The sequence below is a fragment of the Amphimedon queenslandica genome, unplaced genomic scaffold, assembly GCF_000090795.2.
Source record: "Amphimedon queenslandica unplaced genomic scaffold, v1.1 AMPQUscaffold_13508, whole genome shotgun sequence".
Classification (NCBI taxonomy): domain Eukaryota; kingdom Metazoa; phylum Porifera; class Demospongiae; order Haplosclerida; family Niphatidae; genus Amphimedon; species Amphimedon queenslandica.
The window spans coordinates 366,264-387,968 of record NW_003546256.1 but is presented as its reverse complement, the minus strand read 5'-3'; the positions used below and the strand labels follow the sequence as shown (position 1 = coordinate 387,968).

Genomic DNA, 21,705 nt, shown 5'->3' with positions numbered 1-21,705 from the left:
CACTAATTCACCACACCCATGCATACAGTACAGCTAATTAGGTACACGTGCAAATTTTTCTCTCTTCAAAAATGGAGTGAGTTTTCCCAGCATTAAAACCCATGCCATTACTTGCCTTTTTCTTTACTTGCAGACCAGTTACTCCTCTAATAAAATGGGCCCAAAGGCATGACAAGATCCTGCTTAGTATATGCGTCTCCGACTTGAAAGATGAGAAGATTAACCTTGATCAGAAGAGCTTGACTTTTAAGTAGGGAATGCATTGTGGGTGTATCTATGATTTATTGGTCTCTTTCCAATAGCGGGACTGGTGGTAATAATGTCAAGTATGCTTGTAAGTTTAATTTCTATCAGGAAGTGGTGCCACAGGTAGCCCTCTATTAATGAATATGCTTTGTTGTATGTACATATACTGTTTAGGAGTCTAAGCATAAGAAGTTTGGCCTCGAGCTATTTCTCTCCATACAAAAGAAAGAGAGTGGAGGAGGATATTGGCCAAGACTTTTGGAAGCCAAGGGAAAGGTGTGGCTAGTTAATTAATTTAGTAATACTGGGTGTGGCTAGTTAATTAATTTAGTAATACTGGGTGTGGCTAGTTAATTAATTTAGTAATACTGGGTGTGGCTAGTTAATTAATTTAGTAATACTGGGTGTGGCTAATTAATTAAATTTTTTGATAGTAGGTTATTAATCTTAATTATATTTTTGTTCTCCTTAGGTCCCGTACTTACAGGTTGATTTTAACAGGTGGAAGGACGAGGATGAGAGTGATGAAGATGTTGACCAGTTTAATGACGGCTTGGAAAATGTAATTATATTTTAAATTTTGTAATCATTCTCTCTCTCATTTTGTTTGTTTCATACAGTTAATGCATAGGATGGATGTAGGAGGAGGCTCTGCTGGTAATGGTGGTGGATTTGATCCTGGGGTAAGTTCCTCCAGCTCTCATTCATGCGTGTATAGTGACTATAGTCTCATGTCCAGCAATGGATAACGAGATAGAAATATCTATGTTACAAATTTGTTGCACATAGCAGGTTTTATGGCCTGCTATGGCTTAATCAGGGTTTCCCACAAAGCATTGCCTAGTGAGCTTAAAAGCATGTACTTAATGAGCCGATAAGCATCACAATAGTACATGGCCTTTAGAACAACTTTTCAAATTTGTAAAAAATAATCCAATTTTGATCGGAATCAACTCAAACTTGCTACATAACATAACATGTAGAGATAGTATTGGTTTCAAGTACCAAATAGTTTCAAGTACCAAATACAACTGCTTTCACTGGTTTTGTATGTAGTCTTGTTGTCTTTGGTTCTTGTCATTACTTTGTTGTTATTTCTAGGATGAAGCACCAGACAGTGATGATGAAGAGTTGCCAGAACTCGAATCATAAAATTAAAAAGACAAATAATGTCTATGCAGCTTCACTCTCTCTTTCTTTTACATTATTAATCGTGCGTGATAAATCTGATAATTCCACTTTATATATACGATCGTTATTCGTTTTGTTGATATTTTTCTTGTGTTAAAAATTAATATCATTATTATTAATAGTTATTATTATTTTTGTTTTTGTTTAAATTCTTTAAGATACTATCAAAAAAGAGTTCAAAATCCTACCACAACTATGCATGACATTGACCGTTATAATTATAGGTTAGCTTTGATTCATTTCTGGAGCTTGTCTATGCGAGACTGAAGTTGTGTAAAATTGTTCTGAAGGCCATCAAGATTAGCACCAACTGACTTTTGTACCTAAGGGACCAGAGATACAGCACATGAATGTCAGTAAGGTGTAGAGTGACTACTTGTTCAAGAAGAGAAGTACATGTTTCCACTTGATTGTGTAACGAGCTCTGACCCTCAGAAAGACCAGCAACAGTATTTACTAGAGTTGCAGCTAGAAAGAGAGAGAGAGAAGTGAAAAATTGTGTAAATTATTCTTTACTATGTCCGTGGAGGTCTTTCAAAGTGTGGAGTCTATCAACCTGTACATGTATATAGATTAAGATGATGGTCGCATGGATGATAGAGACTCACCAGATCAGGTACAAGAGTAAGAAGTGGAGTCACTTGTGCTACCTTCTCAAGTGCATCATTTATCTACATGTGTACATATTTAATGATTAACCTCCCTCTCTCTCTCTCTCTCTCTCTCCCCCTCAATCATTATAGACTACCTTGTGCTGCTGGTCTGGATCATTCTCAAGCTGTTTGGATTGAGTTTGAAGCTCTTTGATGTTGTCAAGTAGGATCGTTAGTTGCTTAGTGACACTCTCAATGTGTCCTTTGTCAAGGACAGCCAACTTAGCTTGAAGACCAAGGACAGCAGCCTAGGAAGAAAAAGAGAGAGAGATTGAGGTAAAGTGGTCATTTTATAGATATTTAAACATTACGGAAAGATCTTTGTATTCAGTATCGAGACCAGCAGCTACAAGAGACTAGAAATTTATAATAAATTTTCTTATTAAAAACTTCTCTAACGAACCCCTTTAGTATCTGAGGGGCCCACTAATCCTTCCAAGACTGTCAGCCGACCCTCAATCTCACTCAGCTACATTAGTTTGTAAAAGATGTAACATTCAACTTTAAAATGACACACATACTTTGGAAAGATGACCAAATTTGGCTGACTCCAAGTTAGCATATACTTCATACACAGTCTGAGAGAGAGAGGTTGGGAAAATCAATGTTTATGTCTAATTTTCCATTACTTTGTCTGTTGTTGTTGGTTGTGATTTTACAGCTGCTAATTCCGCCTGTAGCTCCCTAAAGAACAACCAACCCATCTCAGTCACTCAATAACATTCTAAGTTCGCATACTTAAACAAGAGGGCGTGGTTTGCAGGGTCTCCGCCCACAAGTGTACTGTTAGTTAGTGCTTTGTCTAATTCCAATTGATGGAGTTGCTTCTGTAGCTCTTGGAGCTAATTATTGCAATTAATTAATTATTAGCGAGTAGGCGGAGCTAAATTAATTAAAACTCACATCAAGTACAATATCACCTGGAGAAACTGATCCACCCATTGACTTAGAATCCTAAGCAAAATTATAATCATCACCATCATTATCAGGGCTTCATTTAGGGGGGGGCGGAGGGGGGCGCTCGCCCCCCCTTGGGAGACACTTGCCCCCCCTTGATTGACTTATTAACATGAAAAATTTCATCTCCACAGCAGTAAATTGTATAAGTGTTGTGGGCACGCATTATGCATATACAATAGAAAATATTAGTGACCCCCCTTCTTTGGAATATTTTTAACCCTGCCCCCCCTTGTATAAAATCCTAGATGAAGGCCTGATTATTATTATTATTATTATTATTATTATTATTATTATTATTATTATCACCTTAATTTCCTCTACATCAGATACCAGCTGGGTCACTTCTTGTTTCAAACGATGATATCTTTGAATTAATGTCTCATCTCTCTTATCCTCCGACTAATAGTAATAATAATAATAATAATAATAATAATAGCTGTTAAATTTTTTCTAACCAACTCAAAATCGTTTGGATCAGTTCTAAACGTTGCTGGACGAGAGACAGAATCAGAGAAATCTGTAAAGAGGGAGAGAAGGGTTTTGTCAAAGTCATACGTGGTCTGATAATTATAGTACCAGCACGTCTAGAGCTCAATTGTTTTCCCTTGAACTTTTTAAATGAATTTTCTAAGTTACTTTCTAATGGCTCAACTGCTGACGAGATCTTTGTGTCGTCCTACAATTAATCATTATTAATAATAGGAACAATAGTGATAGCCCTTTTGTAATCACACTAAAATGATCTAATATGTTAAAACCCTTACATCATAATTAGTACTTCCATGTTCATTGGATCCCGAGTATTCATATATCTCCATATCACGTGACTAAAGAGTCATAAAAGATAAGAACAGAATAATGATCTTTTACTTACATATCTAGAGGTAGACATTTTTTACAGGTGAGCATTAATTAGAACAATAGAGGGTGGGGTTTGTGTTTAATTAAAACGGGCGTGGTCAATAGTTAATCCACGTGTAGTAAAATGAAGAAAGGAAGACAAAAAGTGAAAGATTTCTCCAAAAAGAAGGTAAAGTTTGGAAAAGGAAAGAAGAAGCAGGCAGCAGACAATGTCACCAGAGCAACCTTTAAGGCCCAGTCGATCGCAGTACCTCAGCAGCTGGAGGAAAAGGGGAAAGGAGGAGGTCCAATAACTCATCGTCATCTGTCATTTAACGTATGAATAAACTCATTGATGAATTTACTTTTAATGTAATGTGCTAATTTAGCTAATTTAGCCAGGTATATTTAATTATTATTATTATACATGTACTTACTACTGTAAAGTGAGAAACCTAAATGACCCCAAATTTTAATAAAATTCACAAAAATTGATTAAATATAGGCAAAGCATCCTTTATTATAGCACAGAGTATTTTTCCAAAATTGCTAGTAGAGAATTCTCTATTTTTATTTTTTGATGCATCGTTTTAAATTATAATTATATAACAGTATGTCCTAAAAATTGTGCCCTCATTAATAATATTATTATTTTATTCATAGGATCTCCTGAAGCAGTTGTCTCATCCTAAGCCATCAGTTGTTAGTGATGCTCTCAATGGTCTCAGGGAACTAATTTCAACCCCTTCTCCAGTCTCATTATTGCAATCAGACACAGCCTCATTGAGACAACTACTCAAGGACTTGGTTCCGGTTTTTTTAAATACTGACAAATCCGTCCACCACTCTCTCTTCCTCTTCCTCAAGTCTATGTTTCAGACCACACCCACTGACCTAATGGCCCCTTATATTGAGTACTTACTAACTGGAGTCAGTGCTTCAGTGACTCATATTGATCTCTCTGTTCGTTTCTCCGGAATATCACTCGTAGATCTTTTCTTAGAGTACTACCCATGTTTACTACGTCAGCATATTTCATACCTCTTGCCTTATTATGTGTCTTTATTGTCGCAGTTCTCACCCTCTGGGGGTACTCAACGTAGCGTCAAAGTACTCGATTGGACTAAGAAGACTGTCATAATTAATCAGCTGCTCTCTCTCTTTAAACTATTGACTGATTGTTCAACAGCACCTCAGCCTACTACTAATGACAAGTTTGAGTCACCTTTGATTGATCTTGAGAAGGAAGTAGTTGAGATTGGCGACGGCTTTCATGTCGGTATGTATGATTATTTCCAATCTTCTGCTTTATTATTACAATTATCACAATCGGCTTATTCTTTGACCTCTTCTGACTCCTTAGTCAACAACCTCTCTACTACTCCTTCCACTGTAGCATCAACTGATATAGTGTCTTCTCTTCTTACAATAATAATGGAGTATTGGATTGAGACGATACCTACTCTCTCTTCCCCTCCACCTCCCTCCTTTTTCTCTCTTGGGAAGAGAAAACGAAAGTCTAAGATGGTCCAGTCTCAGTCTCGCCCGCTAGTTGTCTCTCTCTTGGAGTTGATTGGGATCCTCCTGGAGATGAAAGGTTCTATCAATGAGCACCAGAGGCAGATAGTACAGCATCACTTCCTTCCCTACTTCCCCCTCTCTCAGTTTGAGGCTCACGTTAATATTCAGTTTTCATTTTTGTTGGTTCTCATGGGCGGAGACTTTGCTCTGGATCAAGTGTTTCGATTTCTTGCCATTTCCTTGCCTTCCTCACACCAGCTCTCTCACTCTGCTCCTCTTATCATTAAAATATTAAAAGTTTTGAATGTCAAGGCTATGATTCCCTCGAACTCGAGAGATTCACTGATTTCATTTTACGATTCTGTTTTTCGTGCATTTATATCAAAGCGGATGACGTCATCGTCTCTGGAGATTGTGTTACTATTTTTAGAACAGGTTTTGGATGGGATTGTGAGGTTTGACAAGAAACCCTCGTCTGCTTTCACAGAGTTTTTCTTTCACCCATGTTTGTCGTACCTCCCGAATTTGCTGAATGCTGAGTCATCAGTCTGTGGTGGGCGTGTAATGTTAATAAAGTTATTATTAAAGCTAATCAATTATTCATTGTCGCTAAGGATTGGATCAGTAGAAAAATCAATTTTGGATAATTTTAATAATATTTATGGTAAGTGAAAATAAAGCCTTGACTTTAAGCCATATTCTTTGGTTTTGGTATAATTTTTAAAATGGCTAATTTTTATACATGGTAAAAAAAAACATTAATATGTGTCAAGAAGCTATACTGCTTTTAAAATTAATGGCCATAGCTCAAAATATTTTGTCGGAATCAGCTTAAACTTTTTACATAACATAAGGGCATCAATATGTATCAGAAAATGTAAGAAAAATTGGGGGTGATTTCGGAGCCATTTTTTGGAAAAAAACCATGGGCTATAGTACAGGGAAATTTTCGAAAATTGGCCCATTTTTTAAAATGGTCATAACTCAAAAATTTTGTATCAGAATCAACTCAAACTTTCTACACAGCTTAAGTACATCAATATGTATCAGAAAATGTAATTAAAATTGGGATTGATTTCGGAGCCATTTTTTGGAAAAAACCATGGGCTATAGTACAGGGAAATTTTCGAAAATTGGCCCATTTTTAAAAATGGCCATAACTCAAAAATTTCTTATCGGAATCAACTCAAAATTTCTACACAGCTTAAGTACATCAATATGTATCAGAAAATGTAATAAAAATTGGGGGTGATTTCGGAGCCATTTTTTGGAAAAAACCATGAGTTATAGTACAGGGAAATTTTCGAAAATTGACCCATTTTTTTGAAATGGTCATAATTCAAGAATTTGAGCTCGGAATCAACTCAAACTTTCTACACAGCATAAGGACATCAATATGTATCAGAAAATGTAATATAAATTGGGAGTGATTTCGGAGTCATTTTTTGAAAAAAAACATGGGCTATAGTACAGGGAAATTTTCGAAAATTGACCCATTTTTTGAAATGGTCATAATTCAAGAATTTGAGCTCGGAATCAACTCAAACTTTCTACACAGCATAAGTACATCAATATGTATCAGAAAATGTAATAAAAATGGGGGGTGATTTTGGAGCCATTTTTTGGAAAATTTCCCTGTACTACAGTACAGGGAAATTTTCGAAAATTGGCCCATTTTTTAAAATGACCGTAACTCAAAAATTTCTTATTGGAATCAACTCAAACTTTCTACACAGCTTAAGTACATCAATATGTATCAGGAAATATAATAAAAATTTTGGAGCCAATGAGTTATCATTTAATTATTATAAACAATAGTAAACTGGTTCATGCTCTCCTTTTCTTTCTCTTTATATTCTCAGGCCCTGATGGATTCATTACTGTTATTCCTCAATGTCTTCTCCCTCCAACCATTAGTCTTCTTCATCATTTATCAGTCCTAACACATTCCAATATGTCTGTTCTCTTCTCTCTGGTGTGGAGCGGCAAGTTACCACTCTCTACCATCACTTCTCTTGTTCATCTCTTACACAACAGGTGCATCCATTGGGAATGGGTAATTGAGACTACTTTTATTTGTGTGCACTGATTTTAGTCGCTAAGTTAAAACATATTGCATAAGTTAGTAATAATTATATCAATTATTAATAATAATACAAGTTCTGACATTGGTAGTACCAAACTTCCAATGCATAAAGATGCTAAAATTACTAGTAAAACAATTAAAGAAGTTCATTCAAGTTGTCAGACATTTAGAATAGAATAAAGAGAGTTTGTCCTTTAAGTATAACGCTAGATTGAAAATTGAGTAAACCCCACTGGGGCTGGGCGAGTATTAATTTCTATAAAATTGCCCTCTCGTGCCAGTATTGTGTGATATTTTTTAAAATGCCTAATATGCCCATGGCTTCTCTTTGTAGGTGTTTGCTGTTGACGAGTGACGAGTTTGAAAACAATGTAGTTAATGATATAGAGCAAGTCTCTCACCACATCAGCTTCCTTCTCTCACTCTTAATGAGTTAGTGTAACTCATGCACAAGATCATGCACATGCACATACAAGGACTGTAGACTGGGAGGTGGTGGTGGAGGGGGAGGAGGGAGTGACATACATGTACATATATGTGCATGTACATGGGTGTGTGTGTGTGTGTGTGTATTATTTTGCTTTGTTATTTTAATATTTTGATGCATGTAGCTCAAAACTTCTGCTTCCCTCTCTCTCTTCCTCTTATTTTCTCTCTTTCCTTCTCTTCATTGCCAGCTTATCCTTTAGATAAACTCACCAGTTTGACATCAAAACCCAACAAAGGGCCTCTGATAGAGCCACCTCTTCCTTTCCCTGCCCCCCAGTTAAAGGAAAGAGACACACTAATAGATGTAAGCACTAAAATGAAATCATGTTAATTCCCATTTACATACAGCACAGTTCCACTCCCAGGGCCATATTAGGTATAGACTTGTTAGAGTCCAATTACACAATGATGCTTACCTTTGTCTTTTCAAATATGCAATTAGTAATCAATTCTTGTGGTTTGGTCTAGCCATTTATTGGATGTCAGCTCTTTGGCATGTCACTCCAGTCTATGCATGATTTAATGCTTGTTTGTATTGTAACCAATTTACCATATTAGGCCATTGTGTCAAGTCTCTCACAGTCTCTGCCAATTGATGACACTCTTATACTCAATGTTTTGATTCGATTAATTGTGGGTGTTATTATTATTATTATTATTATTATTAATACTTTATTTATGTAGAAGCCAATTAAAGTTTTTCCATTGGACACAGTGTATGGGATTATGTGCCTTATCTCCCAGAGGTAATATATCACTATTATTTATTTCTGTTATTGTTATTATTGTTATTGTTATTGTTATTGTAAACTAAAAGCACACTTTCCATGAAGTAGGGACTTGTTTTTTTATTATATATTTATCCTGTTTTTAATGAAAGTATTATTACCATTTCCCAGGCCCCTTGCATGAGGGTAGTGCATGACTACCTGTATCTGCTCTGTGTGTATTAGTTTCTGGTCATTGTAAACATCATTTTCCATTAATGGAACTGTTTGTGTAATTATTACAATTGTACAAATTAATGTTGCTACTGTTTTTATGTAAACAATTAGGCTAATGTGACTGAACACAAATAATTATTATCAAACAGTCATGCTTGCCACTCTGTCTCTCTCTGTCCTTTATGTGTAAGCATGCATTTATATGTCTGTTTTGTTTGTACATAATTACACAAAATTCTGTCAGTAATAATGTTAATTGGAGCTTGTATGGGATTCGTGCTCATTTCTATTGCATTTGATGTTAATGACATTAAGAGAGAGAGAGAAAGATACAGAGAGAGAAAGACAGAGAGACAGAGAGAGACAAAGAAAGACAGAGAGACAGAGAGACAGAGACAGAGAAAGACAGAGAGAGACAGAGAAAGAAAGACAGAGAGAGAGACAGAGACAGAGACAGAGAGAGAGAGACAGAGAAAGACAGAGAGAGACAGAGAAAGACAGAGAGAGAGAGAGAGACAGAGACAGAGAAAGACAGAGAGAGAGAGAGAGACAGACAGAGAAAGACAGAGAGAGAGACAGAGACAGAGAGAGAGAAGGTTAGAGTATGTATCATTTACAGGTCAACTCCTCTTCCTCCCTCTCTCTCTGCTGCTATCTCTCCACTTCTACTGGAAATAATCATTGCCAAGGAAATGGGCTATGTAAAGCACGAATACCTTGACAAAAGTGTAAAGTGTCTCCAGGGAATGCTGGAGAGGAATATAATGAATAGAGAGAGATTTGGTCAACTTGTTAGGGAGAGAATTAAGACTAATGTAGACATTACTGGTTACTGTGTTGATTTACATGTATGATCGGAATATTTATGATTGATATAATGATTAATGTTGATGTGAAAGTTTATTTGTTCTATTGCCAGACAAAGCAAATTCCTTTCTTCCCTTCCCTCCATTGTCCAAAACAATGAGCAGACCTTTATTTAAATTTTCATTACCTGAATGTTGATTCACGGAAAAGAAAAACGTTTTAAAAGTTGAAACAACAATGAAACTACATGTATATTTACTTATCATAAAGCTCACAGTATCACTTCAGTCAATAAGCTAGTTGAGACTATCAATAAGCACGTGGTATTTTTAACTTTGTTTATGCCCTGGAGGAAAGCACAGTATGAGATAATAAGAGAGACAGAGTGGTAGGGAAAGAAATGATTTTTACTAAAACAGAATACATACAGACTCAGTGCTTCATTTAGTGACTTCCTTATTTGCTCGTATTGTTTGAAGCTTCTATTGGCAGCAAAACCTTTTGTTAATTAGTGACAACACGATAGCATCTACTTTATCTACTTGTAGCTTTATACTACATAGGGGACGCGAGACTATTGACTCCTCTTTCATTATTTCATACAGAGGTGTCCTCTTTTTATTGCATAGGCTTGTAGACCTTGTACCAATTGGGATATTACAATATGTTGAGGTGTCCTTACCTCGTCATCATAGAGGTTAGACTGTATGCGGTTGTATGTTGATTTTGTAATCTGATATTGTGTGTGCATATATGAGATATCAGAGAATTGAATTTTAAAACAAGTTATTTTAGAAAGAAAATAAAAGTCTATTAGATGAAGACACATTTTAAAAACAACAGTGGAATAATAAACTATAACAGCAGGATTTACATTTTACATGCTAATAATAATAATAATAATAATAATAATAATAATGAGATTATGAGAGAGTTATGTGTATTGTCCTTGGGTCTCTCACTGCCCATACGTTGGGTTCTTGTACTCTTTATTGGGACTCTCAAACAACGGGTTCTCATTCTATGGGAGAGAGGGGGAGGATTGAGTTTTAATGATGTGTTTTCATTATTTATTACCTTTCTGAATTTTGGATCTTGTACTTCGGCCATGAATTTCTTAACTTCCATATAATCCTAGAAGAGAAGGGGGAGGGGGAGGGACAGACCAAAAAGTGGCATGAGGTACTGTTTTATTGTCTTAAAAATGTTTTGTTTATTACACGTACATGTAAAGGATTATCATCTTGTTAACATAAACACTCACACACACCTAGTCATGTAAGGGTAAATAATCCCACACCACGTGTACAAATACTCCCACTGGCTCATTCATTTATTGTATTATTATTATGTGACTTTGGTGTCAGGAAGATGGTGAAAGTTTCACTCCCCCCATAGTGGCACTTGATTGGCTCAAAATTTTTATATGGTATAAACTAGTCAATAATTTGCAGGTGTTTTCGGAGCTAATTTTGGAAAATGTTAGTCAATCTGAAACACTCCCAGTTTTATTACGTTTTCTTTGTTTATTTGTGTATGCATTACGTATCTCTTACCAAAAGCATTAGTAACAGTTTGATTAGTGCTAGTAGGATTAGTCCAATTATTAGTAGAGCTACTATTATAGAGACTGCTATTATCCAAGGGGCCACAGTTGCAGCACAACCTACAATACATTTAGTACATGTAATACATGTAGTACATGTATAGTAGATGTATTAATTACCGCTGTCGTCATCAAAGTGTATGGGTAGTGGGTTTCCATTGTCATCAAGAGCAACGTAATAGCGATACTCACAACCTCCCGACGAGAAGTCACAAGGTATTGCTCTGTTTCCTATTGAAGACATAGTCATGTTGTATCCTTCCCCTCCCTCTCTCCCTCTCTCTCTCTCTCTCTCTTACCGTTTATCATATAACCAGAGCCGATCCCATTGACCCTGTTAATAGTATCATTGCATGCCTCACAATTGGAGGCAGTATTATCAACCAGACATATAGCACATTGCATTGTGTCATTACATGAAGCTACTGGACAGGCCTAAGGGAGGAAAGGATCGTGTATAGTTAGTATACAATGTGCATAATGTTGTGATGTCTTACTGATGGTGTTGTACATATCTGGCAGTAGGTTCCAGTGAAATCCTCAGAATTACATTCACATGCACCACACACGCATTCACCATTACCACTGCATACTACCTACAGTACACAAGAGAGAGAGAGATAGGGGGAGAGAGAGAGAGAGAGGGGGGGGGAGGGAGGGAGAGAGAGAGTTATATATAGATCATGTGATTGTCATGTCCTTGCCTGGTCTCCTGGGTTAATGCATGTGTTATCATCAGGACTGCAGTCACAGGCTGATCCTGTATATGGTCTACCAGATATTGAGGACGTCAAGCATTGGCACTGTCCATCACAAGTGCAGACTCCCCTGTCTCTACCTGTAGAAGGAGTCAAGCTATTCCTTTCCATCATTTTATTAGTATGTACCTCCACAGATTTGACCCTCACTGTCTCTGTCACACTGGAAATTGTCACATTCACAGTTTACACCAAAATATTCCAAATCACCCTATTAGGATTGTTATTATTATTATTATTTATTGTTGTTGTTTTTATTTACTTCTCTTGTGTCACAGTTACATCGTCCACAGACACATGTTCCTCTACCTGAGCAGACCTGACCGTTCAATGTGCTGATCCTATGTATCATTAATTAATTAAACCACTTATTAATTAATTATTGCTATTAACTCACTCGCACATCGTTGTGTTGGAACTGGTTGCATCCCGACCGTCACATTGACACATGTCGCCAAACCTGTTTGAAAAGTTTGTTACTAATACATTTCTTTCCCTCCCTCCCTCTATCTCTCTCTCTCTCTCTCTCTCTCTCTCTCTCTCTCTCTCTCTCTCCCTCTCTCTCTTTGTATTCTTACCTTCCTTCATTGCACTGGCATATTCCACAACTTGATGTCCCAAAGGTGCTACAGGCGGTACTGTTTATGTCCTGTTAAATGAGTTGGTTGATGAATCATTGATGAGTTATTCTAATACCTGTTGTTGCTCACATTCACAAGAACATATTGTGCTAACGTTAACAGTAAAAGAGCCAAATCCTAACACTCTGAAAGTAACCCTGAGAGAGAGAGAGAGCATATTATTATTATTATTATTATTATTTATTTATTTTGTTTATTCACATTGTTGCTTGTTGTGTTAATGCTTCTGAGCATTGAAGAAGGTTTGCTGTTATTTCGAATGTTGCGTTGCTATCTAAAGTCACACCTTCACAAGCTTGTCCAACAATCCTAAACAATGAAACAAGTGATGGACTTACTGATACACAATACATGCATATACATGCATGTTGTGTGTGTGTGTGTGTGATATAATGACAATGCAACTTGAGGAATCTATAACTTTTATTAAGAGAGTAGTAGATACTATACCACAACCATGTGTGAAATGCACATCGGTTGTGAATGTGGAGGCATTGCATTGGAATAGCTGTAGCATAAACTGTTATGGATTTATATGGATCAAGTGTACAGTAGTATGGGTTGTGCATGACTGTACATGTGTGTACTGTGTATATTAAATTTAGATTACGTTGGGCATGATATTGGAGTTATATTGAAAGAGAGTCCTGGTACATTATCTGGTGAAATGATGACCCTCTGTGATACTCTCTGCATGAAAGAGAGAGAGAGAGAGAGAGAGTTATGTCAAAGGTTTAGTGTATCACTAACAGTATAAGATTCTTGTATTAGTGTTAGAACGTTGCTTGAGTCACTTGCTAGCTCTCCAACATCAGCTCCCTCCAATTCACTAGCTAGTGCCTACAGTAACAGGTTTAGTGTGTATACTGTAATGCTTCTTTAATTAGTATTATAATTAATTATATTAATACGTATATTGAACTGCTTTTATTTCATTACTGACTGTATAGAATGGTTCAGCTGATGACTCTGCAGCAAATAGTGGGATGATGTCATATTCTCTTAGCTTTTGCCTTATTTGACCAATTGATGGGTAATCCTATTAATACGGTAATTCTGTTGTTATTGTTATTTTTATTTTACTTACGTATACATCGTACTGTGTATAGTCAACAGGATTTCCATTGGCTGGCTGTGATGGCATCAAACATTGTCCGTTGTGAGGTATGACTGCACCTCCAAGCTATGAGAGAGAGAGAGAGAGGGAGGGGGAGGAAGAAATTAGTGTAGTATGTTATTGTTTTTAATTACAAAAATTGTTCAATTATTTATCAAAAGTATAGTGTTTTTATAAACCATAATATGCATTTATTTTCACTTTGTTTTATTCAGTTATTTTATGTGTACCTTTCCATCTCCAGCATAATGAAAGCCAGCATCAGTAATGTACAATAGTAAATGACGTGCATTCCTTCTCCAGCCAATAAGCTGTAGAGAGAGAGAATCATGTGATATAATGCTAATCAAATATTAGTTTATGGTCAAGGAATGCACATCCACTTAGAGGTGGTTTCGAATCCATTAATACTCCCACTAATCTAATATTACCACATTTGAACAAATTATTTATAGTATTTGATACATGCACTGTGCTGTATATAGGGCCTAAACTATTTCTTTTCAATACAAAGGTATCCTCATTTTAGAGGTACTGGTTTGTACCAATCACGACATTACAAAATGTTCTTATTATTATAAGGTGTCCTTATCCCACTGTGTGTGTGTATGGGCTCACATCTTGACAAACTATTGACTGCAAGAATCCATCGAAACCTCCTTCAGGTGCATCACGATTACCACTGATAATCCTCTCCTGTACACCTTGCTAAATGAAAGAGAAAGAGAGAGGGGGTGGGTGATGATGGAGCAGATGCATTATTGTATTTTTTGCGTATAGCCTTGTTATTGTATTTGAAGAGGAAAGGTAGTTTAAGATAAGTGCAAGTTATCCTATGGTAAGTGTGTGTGTGTGTGTGTGCATGTGTTTTGTGGGTAGTTTGTTTACAGTCTACTGATTCAATTCTCCTTAATGTGGGCAAAGGATCAGACAACATAGAATTTTGAATTATGTCTTCTTTGACAGACAATAATTGTTTGCTCTTCCTTTCTCTCTCTCTGTCTCTCTCTGTCTCTTACATTAAATCTGTCACTGTCATTCCCTAGTGATATAACGTGCCTGAAGCTGTATGGAACTTGGCATGTGCCACATGGTTTTGCACCACTAGATGGAAGAAAGAGAAAAGTCAATTATTAGATTATATAGCTATAAATCACAATATTTCTCTCCATTTCTTTTTCCCTCTCTATCTCTTCTCTCTTGCTCACGGTCTAGTATCAACATATGGAGCTAATGGTTTATCTACAAACGTCCCAAATCCAAGCTGATAGTTAGTACTGATACTCCTTATTGTGTCAGCTACAGAAAATGTGGCAAATATGACTTAGTTTTCTCATTTTTAGTCTCACCAATTCGACCTCCAAGACTTTTCAAGTGATCCAAGTCATTGTTCATAGAGTAGGATAGATCCATTAATAGATAAAGGTCCAATGGAAAGTTAGGTGCAGGCTTTACTGTCACATTAAATTTAACTGGCTGACCTATTACAAATAAAAATATGAGATATGTTCTATCACAACATTTCATATAGGTGTCATGCATGCCATCATAACCTAAACATTACTGTCATATCCTCAAGCAATGGAGAATTAAGTAGTGACAGTGTGATGTCTTATAAGTGTTTTGTGTGTTTACAGTGTTCACATACCTCTTCTGATGCTAATGCTGACACTCTGTGGTGAGATTTGATTTAAGTCTGTAAATGAGTCCTATATTGGTGACAGTGATTGGTGATTAATGGACAGTATAATGTCATTATTATCACGAGTGCATTATTAACATGTGTACTTAGTTTGGTTTGTGGCATCATAAATATGTAGCTGTGTAGTCTTTTACATGAATGCATGTGTATCAATAAAATTGAATAGTTGTCATTGGTTGTCATTTAAGCAATATCAGCATGCATACATCATTAACTTTAACAATGCCATGTATGGGTTTGATTGGGAAATGAATGTGCATTATTACAAAAATCACTGAGTATCAATCTTCTATTATGATGGCTGTTCATGCGCTTGTGTTAATGAGTGATACTTTTACATCATTTAACACTATATATGCATGCATGATAATTAACTCACATTGCTTTGGCTAATGACTCGACTAGCTGGATTCTGAATGTAATTGGTAGATGAGTTGCTGCTACTACAATCAACGTTGCTAGTCTGGCCTGAATAACACCTTGTCCCACTGTGATTCTGCAGTAATAGTACATATGCTATTATCATTAGCTCATAAATCACCCAGTAAAATACACTACTATTAGCCAAAAAAATACACTTATCTGCATTTAGAATAATCAAACCAGATTTTTCTAAACTTTGACATACACTGTACATGCATACATGGCCCGAGTATAATGCATTTTTGATAATACTTACCGGGTCTGCACACCAAATACATGATGGAGATGCTTGTATGCAGTCGTTACAGCTCGTCTGAGCGTTGCAAATTAAGTTAGTATCTTGCGAATAGACTAACAGAAAAAAGAGAGAGAGAAGTTTTGATAGCTCATAGTAGTGGCTTATCTCAGTCCTCAGTCGTTCTTACCTTGTATAGATCCAAAGTGCAGTATTACAGCCAGTGCTAGTAAGAGATGCATGATGTCGACTTCTTGCAGTCTTTCAGCTACTTCAGTCTCTGTTTTCTGTCTGATACTCGACTCCTACTGCTTTTTCTGTTGCTCTCTCTTTCTAATCGCTACCAGGATTACCACAATTGGCATTTGGCGAACAATTTTTACCAATTTCGGTATTAATGCGCGAACAAGCCCACGAGAAACATTTTCCTCGCGGGGGCATATGTTTTCTAATTATTGATAACTTGAGCTATGATACAGCAAAGAAATAATTTCTCTTTAGTAATAATTATTAAAAATTTATTTTTTTAAAAACACAAAAACACAAATGCTTAAACTGCAGGCCTATTGTATTCATTATGATACTACCACTATGAGAGTGAGAGAGAGAGAAAGGAAAACAAAAGAAAAATATTAGAGTTAAATTATTGTCTTAAAGCTCATTCCTTTCCAAAAGCAATATTATCATATTTCACTGCTGGACTGTGGTACAGTGGATTAAAATTCTACAAAAAATAATACATTATAATACTGAACAAGCTTAAATTCTAATTATTACCTTTGATAAATCTGTTTCGGCAACTTCTTTTTCAAATTTCTTCCATTCGGCTCGGTCCTGTTAAAATTTGACATAAAAAGCCAGTTAAAATTTATATATTTTCGCAGAAATCTTACCGCCAATATGAAGCAAATCTTTATGATGGTTATTATGAGGATACCAATCAATATGAGAACTGCTAGCAAAATGAGAGCAAGCTCCCACCACCTTAACGGAAAACAGGCTGTGAGAAAGAGAGGAAGGAGAAAGACTTAAAAACACATTATTATTATAATAACCTCCATCGGGTTCAACGGCGACAAAACTGCCCCCTGGCATATCAATCTGAGGCAAGGCTATGTGATAGACGTATGTGCAGAAAGGGTCAGCTGTAGTGAAAGTACAACGTTGAGTGGTGCTTGAATCAGCACCTGAATCTACAGAGAAGAAATATGGACAGTTGTAACACGTATTTACACATGTACATGTGTGTGTGTGTATGTGTGTGTGTGTGTGTGTGTGAAATAGTTGATTTTTTTACCTGTGATTACATGATCCTCATTGTCTGCAGGTAGTCTACTGTATCGGAAGTTAGCAGTAGCTTGACATGGACATTCATTTTGGTAGTTAGGATTGTCAGCAATACACCTAATGCAGTCTCGGTTCCCATTGCAGCTGGCTCTGACTGGATTGCTAGTAATCTCACAGTAGCGGCCAGTGAACCCTAACCCACAGGCACAGGGTTGATCACGATTGCAACTGGAGCATGAACCACGTCCACTACACGGCTAATGGAAGCAAGAGATTATAAATAATTCATTACACACAGACGTATCTTCTCTCTCTCTCTCTTTAACTCATTTGTACCATTGTTGTGTTAGGATTGTAAGGGACGCTGGGGTCGTAGCAGTAGGCCACATTGCACTGACAGGCATCACCAGTGAAGGGGAACCCACCATATGAACTGGTCTTACACTGACAGACTGGGCCAGTACTGCGACATACACAATCACCTGGAGAGAGGGAGGGAGAGAGAGAGAGGGAGGGAGAGAGAGGGAGGGAGAGAGAGAGAGGGAGAGAGAGAGAGAGAGGGAGGGAGAGAGAGAGGGGGGGAGAGAGAAAGAGAGAGAGAGAGGGAGGGGGAGAGAATGAGTTAAAGCTACATGTAGATGCATATAGAAATAAATACCGTTAGTAGATCCACTGCAGACAAACTGGGAGCCATTCCTCCGACAAGAAAAGTTGTCACATTCGCAAGCAGTACCATTGACAAATGGCTGCTCAGACTAAAAGGTAAAGATTAAAGAGGAGAGATAAAGAGAGAGAGAGACTGATGACTTAATGTGTCCACACATACCACAATAGCATATCCAGAATCAGTGGCACTGACTCTTGTAACATTGTACAAGTCTCCATTATTAATAGGAACAAAGTTGGGCTCGGTACACCTGCAGGTCCCACAGTCACAGCTCCCTCTGTTACGACACTCCGAACCACCAGACATGCTAAAGGTTTTTAAAAGGTGATAATTATTACATTAATCATTTAAACTAACGGGCAAGTGGGTTCTTCTTCTTGAGGACAATCACATCTATCACCAGACCTGTAATTAAGAGGATAATAACACACACACACACACACACACACACACACACACACACACTTACCATCCTGCATTACAGTCACAGACCCCACAAGAAAATGTTCCATTACTATTGCACTGTGTACTATTAACAACCTGGGGGGGGGTTAGGGTGATGGGTGTGGTCAAGCATGAAGAGGTAACTTACAGCAAATCGGTGACAGTCACAAGCACAAATGGCATTAACCTCAATTTCAAAAGCACCATAAGCAGGAACCCTCATAGTGAAGGTCCTGTAATAATATAAAGAGATGAGTAAATGGAGGAGAAAGGAGGATTAGTACTTTGTGAAGTTTTGTTCTTGTGGACATCCGTCAAGTCTTATATTTATATTGAAAGTTGTTGTAGTGTTAACTAGGACACCTGAGCAAGAGCGACCGTTAGGATTAGCAGTGGCATTTCTGAGGGAGAAACACAGAGTCAGTATTATTATCAACAAGTATATGTACATGTACTGCTTTACAGTGATGCAAGTTAAAACCCGGAAAAATTAAATTATTAATATACAGGGTTTCCCACAAGGCATGCTTCATGAGCTGAGAAGCACCACAATAGCAGCACAAGAGTTTTGAATCCACCAAAACCCACGCCCACACAATGAACTTGTCTTACTCGGGGCATGTTGCTTCATAAGTTATTGTCACACCTGGCTGTGTTTCAAATGATAATGCCACATTAGAGACAGCTGCCTATAAACATAAGAAATGGTTTTAAGCCTCTCTCTCTCCTTTCCCCCTCTCTACCTCATATGCAGTCTCAATAACATTGATAATATTATCCGAATCGCTAGATATGGCTACAGTTGCGGCATTAGTTCCTTCAAGGAGAGAAGAAATGTCATTATAAATCTTTACATTTGTCTCAGTGACAGCGAAAATTGGTACTATAGTGTTTTCGGTAAGAACCTGCCTTATCTGATTAACTGATGGAAAATCCTGGGGGTATACACATGTGATTAACATTAAACCTCTCTCTCCATCTCTCTTACATATAACAAGTTGCTAGTATAAGTTATTCTTCCAGTTGATTCCTCAAGAGTTGTCAAACACTCAAATGGTGGAGGCCTCACAATTCCTGCAAGCTATAAAAGAAAAGATAAAATTATCAAAGAGCAATTGAGGGAGGGACGTGCAAGACCTTCCCATCTCCAGCTGTGTGGGCACTATCGTCGGTGAGTACCAATAAAATCTTCCTGGCATTCGGTCTCCAGCCGACAACCTGAAAAAAAAAGAAGGAATGACTATCGGAGAGAAAGAGAAGCATTTACAGAGTCACAGAGAGCTGCTTGAAAAATGGCATCAAAAGTTCCTTCTGGGTCATCAGCATTGGTGGATATTTGAGTATTTTGGAAGCCATTCTGAAGAAGGAGAGGAGTTAAAGAAGAGGATTAACAAAAAATTCTGACAATATCTTACAGAAAAGAGAACGGAGTTATTGGTCAGGTTTATATTGTGAACGTAACTGAAAGGGAGTGCACATGGCATGTTAGGGCAGCCATTCCGGAGTTGAATGTTAGAGATATAGGGCATCGTTAACTTGTCGACGTAAGTACCGAAACCAACTTGAAAACGAGTCGATATGTTCCTAATTACATCAACTGAGAGAGGGAGGGAGGGGAGATAAGAAATGCTAAATTTATGTACCTACCAATGTCTTGGGAGATGCTCTTTATGGTATCTAAATCGTCGTCAAGAGAAGCTGAAAGATCGAGCAAGAAATATAAATCAAGAGGAAAGTTCTCAGCAGGTACGATGGACACGCTAACTGTTTGACTATCACCTTTGGACAAGGAGAGAGAGAAAAGAGAAACATATTAAAATAGCATAAACTTCCACATTATTATTATTACCAGCTCTTAGATTAACTGTAGCTTTATTAATAGATATTTGATTGTCAGAATTTAATTCTCTCTAAATTGAAACAATAACAATTATGCTTAAGTTAGCTTCTATTATTATCATGTGACTGTCATGTGAGTGGGAGGTCATGTGATCATTACTTCATCCAACATGGTAGAGCTCTGCACATCATCAATCATATTACAGTATGATGAAAGGCTACCGCGAGTTCCACATCTTGGCTGACCCTGAGAGAGAGAGAGAGGGGGGGGAGGGGGAGAGAGGTAGGGAGAGAGAGGTAGGGAGAGAGAGAGAGAGAGAGAGAGAGAGAGAGAGAGAGAGAGTGAAAGAGATAGAAAACCATATTAGGAAATATACAAACAAAGTTAACCTTACATCCTAATTCAATGTACAATTAATAATAATTAATTTAATACACTTAATACTTAGTTATTATACCAAAATGAGGATGTGTACATAATTATTATATCAAGCAAGAAAAATGCCACAAATACTTTATTTAACCAAAGATACACCCATCAACCATCAACCACACACAAATCACACAATAATAATTATTGTACATACGTAATGTACAAGTAATGCAAGTGGTTTCTTGTAGATTATCCAGGTGTTATGGTAAACTATTATATGAATGCCCTCTAACCATGACCACAATTACATACACGTACAATGTAACCTCTCTTTATTATTGGGCCCATAATACCTATCCTTAATACAGAGGCATCATCATTTCAGAAGCACTTTTGTACTGATTCAACAGTCAGTTGTGTGTGAACAACATATGTATGTACTATGTATGTAATAGTGTCATTCTTACTTCTGTAGGAGTGAAGTTCGGATCAGAGCACCAAGTACAGTCAGGTATAGCATAACACTCATTACATGTAGTAGCACTGCTACACTGAGCTTTAACTGTGTGTGAGAGAGAGAGAAGAGAGAGGAGAGAATCACTTTAATATATACACAAACACAGTCACACACTGAGGGTATCATTGATTTTATGAATTATTAATCTGCTGCTTACTTTCAGAGGCTAACCAAAGCCCCAGTAGTAAATATAAGAGATTTCTCATTAGGTTTCGCTGTTAGCTACGCAGAGAGAGAAGAAGAGGAGAAAGGAGGAGGAGGAGGATAAGACAAAGTTGATGAGAGGATATCCTGCAGTTATTCCTTGTGGTTAAGGTTGGTATGAAGGTACCTACGTCAACTTACGTAATAGACTACTT

The 21,705-nt window shown here is 37.1% G+C and overlaps 5 protein-coding genes across 6 annotated transcripts; 2 read left to right on the top strand and 3 right to left on the bottom strand.

Moving 5' to 3' along the window:
• Positions 1 to 9: 9 nt before the first annotated feature.
• LOC100633880 (prostaglandin E synthase 3-like) lies at positions 10 to 1,609 on the top strand. Its single transcript, XM_003383685.3, has 7 exons — positions 10 to 76; positions 134 to 250; positions 303 to 369; positions 421 to 522; positions 719 to 808; positions 867 to 929; positions 1,348 to 1,609. The coding sequence occupies exons 1-7, from the start codon at positions 72 to 74 to the stop codon at positions 1,396 to 1,398; spliced, it is 495 nt and encodes a 164-aa protein (XP_003383733.1). The 5' UTR covers positions 10 to 71; the 3' UTR covers positions 1,399 to 1,609.
• On the bottom strand, positions 1,454 to 3,980 carry LOC105316545 (dynactin subunit 2-like). Its single transcript, XM_020008542.1, has 16 exons — positions 3,925 to 3,980; positions 3,815 to 3,877; positions 3,627 to 3,726; positions 3,506 to 3,567; positions 3,357 to 3,449; positions 2,994 to 3,044; positions 2,829 to 2,932; positions 2,720 to 2,774; positions 2,612 to 2,668; positions 2,494 to 2,559; positions 2,402 to 2,446; positions 2,186 to 2,338; positions 2,046 to 2,108; positions 1,954 to 1,993; positions 1,814 to 1,905; positions 1,454 to 1,760 (listed from the first exon to the last, which is right to left on the bottom strand). Exons 1-16 carry the CDS (start codon positions 3,940 to 3,942, stop codon positions 1,674 to 1,676), a joined length of 1,149 nt encoding a protein of 382 aa, XP_019864101.1. The 5' UTR covers positions 3,943 to 3,980; the 3' UTR covers positions 1,454 to 1,673.
• A 4-nt stretch (positions 3,981 to 3,984) lies between these two features.
• LOC109593388 (testis-expressed sequence 10 protein homolog) lies at positions 3,985 to 9,859 on the top strand. 2 transcript variants are annotated; one of them, XM_020008488.1, is made up of 8 exons: positions 3,987 to 4,227; positions 4,554 to 6,075; positions 7,274 to 7,448; positions 7,832 to 7,929; positions 8,175 to 8,290; positions 8,545 to 8,619; positions 8,671 to 8,732; positions 9,550 to 9,859. In XM_020008488.1, the coding sequence occupies exons 1-8, from the start codon at positions 4,036 to 4,038 to the stop codon at positions 9,782 to 9,784; spliced, it is 2,475 nt and encodes an 824-aa protein (XP_019864047.1). In that variant the 5' UTR covers positions 3,987 to 4,035; the 3' UTR covers positions 9,785 to 9,859. The 2 variants fall into 2 exon arrangements, with proteins under 2 accessions (XP_019864051.1, XP_019864047.1); XM_020008492.1 differs by lacking the exon at positions 8,545 to 8,619 and having other exon boundaries at positions 3,985 to 4,227.
• A 664-nt stretch (positions 9,860 to 10,523) lies between these two features.
• Positions 10,524 to 16,580, bottom strand: LOC100633752 (integrin beta-PS-like). The gene is made up of 26 exons (XM_011411473.2): positions 16,410 to 16,580; positions 16,241 to 16,335; positions 15,941 to 16,057; positions 15,508 to 15,568; positions 15,209 to 15,340; positions 15,068 to 15,158; positions 14,879 to 14,963; positions 14,478 to 14,567; positions 14,090 to 14,170; positions 13,830 to 13,925; positions 13,686 to 13,781; positions 13,493 to 13,582; positions 13,353 to 13,432; positions 12,944 to 13,051; positions 12,798 to 12,879; positions 12,680 to 12,750; positions 12,499 to 12,561; positions 12,364 to 12,442; positions 12,231 to 12,312; positions 12,048 to 12,181; positions 11,841 to 11,939; positions 11,643 to 11,778; positions 11,464 to 11,574; positions 11,294 to 11,403; positions 10,815 to 10,871; positions 10,524 to 10,758 (listed from the first exon to the last, which is right to left on the bottom strand). The coding sequence occupies exons 1-26, from the start codon at positions 16,459 to 16,461 to the stop codon at positions 10,696 to 10,698; spliced, it is 2,361 nt and encodes a 786-aa protein (XP_011409775.1). The 5' UTR covers positions 16,462 to 16,580; the 3' UTR covers positions 10,524 to 10,695.
• Positions 16,581 to 16,709: 129 nt separating this feature from the next.
• Positions 16,710 to 21,642, bottom strand: LOC100633624 (integrin beta-3-like). Its single transcript, XM_020008474.1, has 23 exons — positions 21,504 to 21,642; positions 21,297 to 21,391; positions 20,617 to 20,703; positions 20,467 to 20,527; positions 20,265 to 20,396; positions 20,033 to 20,214; positions 19,885 to 19,974; positions 19,755 to 19,835; positions 19,606 to 19,698; positions 19,361 to 19,552; positions 19,230 to 19,306; positions 18,902 to 19,018; positions 18,766 to 18,850; positions 18,643 to 18,713; positions 18,531 to 18,578; positions 18,333 to 18,480; positions 18,165 to 18,261; positions 17,843 to 17,988; positions 17,517 to 17,763; positions 17,275 to 17,412; positions 17,113 to 17,219; positions 16,997 to 17,053; positions 16,710 to 16,943 (listed from the first exon to the last, which is right to left on the bottom strand). The coding sequence occupies exons 1-23, from the start codon at positions 21,550 to 21,552 to the stop codon at positions 16,878 to 16,880; spliced, it is 2,466 nt and encodes an 821-aa protein (XP_019864033.1). The 5' UTR covers positions 21,553 to 21,642; the 3' UTR covers positions 16,710 to 16,877.
• Positions 21,643 to 21,705: the final 63 nt, after the last annotated feature.

What these genes read in the sequence shown, in the direction of transcription:
- LOC100633880 (XM_003383685.3), top strand. An exon ending in ATCAGGAAGTGGTGCCACAG is followed by an intron (nt 370 to 420) that starts GTAGCCCTCTAT and finishes TATACTGTTTAG; the next exon opens with GAGTCTAAGCATAAGAAGTT. An exon ending in TTAATGACGGCTTGGAAAAT is followed by an intron (nt 809 to 866) that starts GTAATTATATTT and finishes TGTTTCATACAG; the next exon opens with TTAATGCATAGGATGGATGT.
- LOC105316545 (XM_020008542.1), bottom strand. An exon ending in CAGGTGATATTGTACTTGAT is followed by an intron (nt 2,933 to 2,993) that starts GTGAGTTTTAAT and finishes TGCAATAATTAG; the next exon opens with CTCCAAGAGCTACAGAAGCA. An exon ending in AACCACGCCCTCTTGTTTAA is followed by an intron (nt 2,775 to 2,828) that starts GTATGCGAACTT and finishes GTTGTTCTTTAG; the next exon opens with GGAGCTACAGGCGGAATTAG.
- LOC109593388 (XM_020008488.1), top strand. Translation starts at nt 4,036, where the DNA reads ATGAAGAAAGGAAGACAAAAAGTGAAAGATTTCTCCAAAAAGAAGGTA. An exon ending in AAAGAGACACACTAATAGAT is followed by an intron (nt 8,291 to 8,544) that starts GTAAGCACTAAA and finishes TTACCATATTAG; the next exon opens with GCCATTGTGTCAAGTCTCTC. An exon ending in ATGTTTTGATTCGATTAATT is followed by an intron (nt 8,620 to 8,670) that starts GTGGGTGTTATT and finishes TTATTTATGTAG; the next exon opens with AAGCCAATTAAAGTTTTTCC.
- LOC100633752 (XM_011411473.2), bottom strand. Translation starts at nt 16,461, where the DNA reads ATGCATCTCTTACTAGCACTGGCTGTAATACTGCACTTTGGATCTATA. An exon ending in TGCCAGTGCAATGAAGGAAG is followed by an intron (nt 12,562 to 12,679) that starts GTAAGAATACAA and finishes CTTTTCAAACAG; the next exon opens with GTTTGGCGACATGTGTCAAT. An exon ending in ACACTTTGATGACGACAGCG is followed by an intron (nt 11,404 to 11,463) that starts GTAATTAATACA and finishes AATGTATTGTAG; the next exon opens with GTTGTGCTGCAACTGTGGCC.
- LOC100633624 (XM_020008474.1), bottom strand. Translation starts at nt 21,552, where the DNA reads ATGAGAAATCTCTTATATTTACTACTGGGGCTTTGGTTAGCCTCTGAA. An exon ending in GAGCATCTCCCAAGACATTG is followed by an intron (nt 20,215 to 20,264) that starts GTAGGTACATAA and finishes TCCCTCTCTCAG; the next exon opens with TTGATGTAATTAGGAACATA. An exon ending in TATGAAGCAACATGCCCCGA is followed by an intron (nt 19,019 to 19,229) that starts GTAAGACAAGTT and finishes TTTCTCCCTCAG; the next exon opens with AAATGCCACTGCTAATCCTA.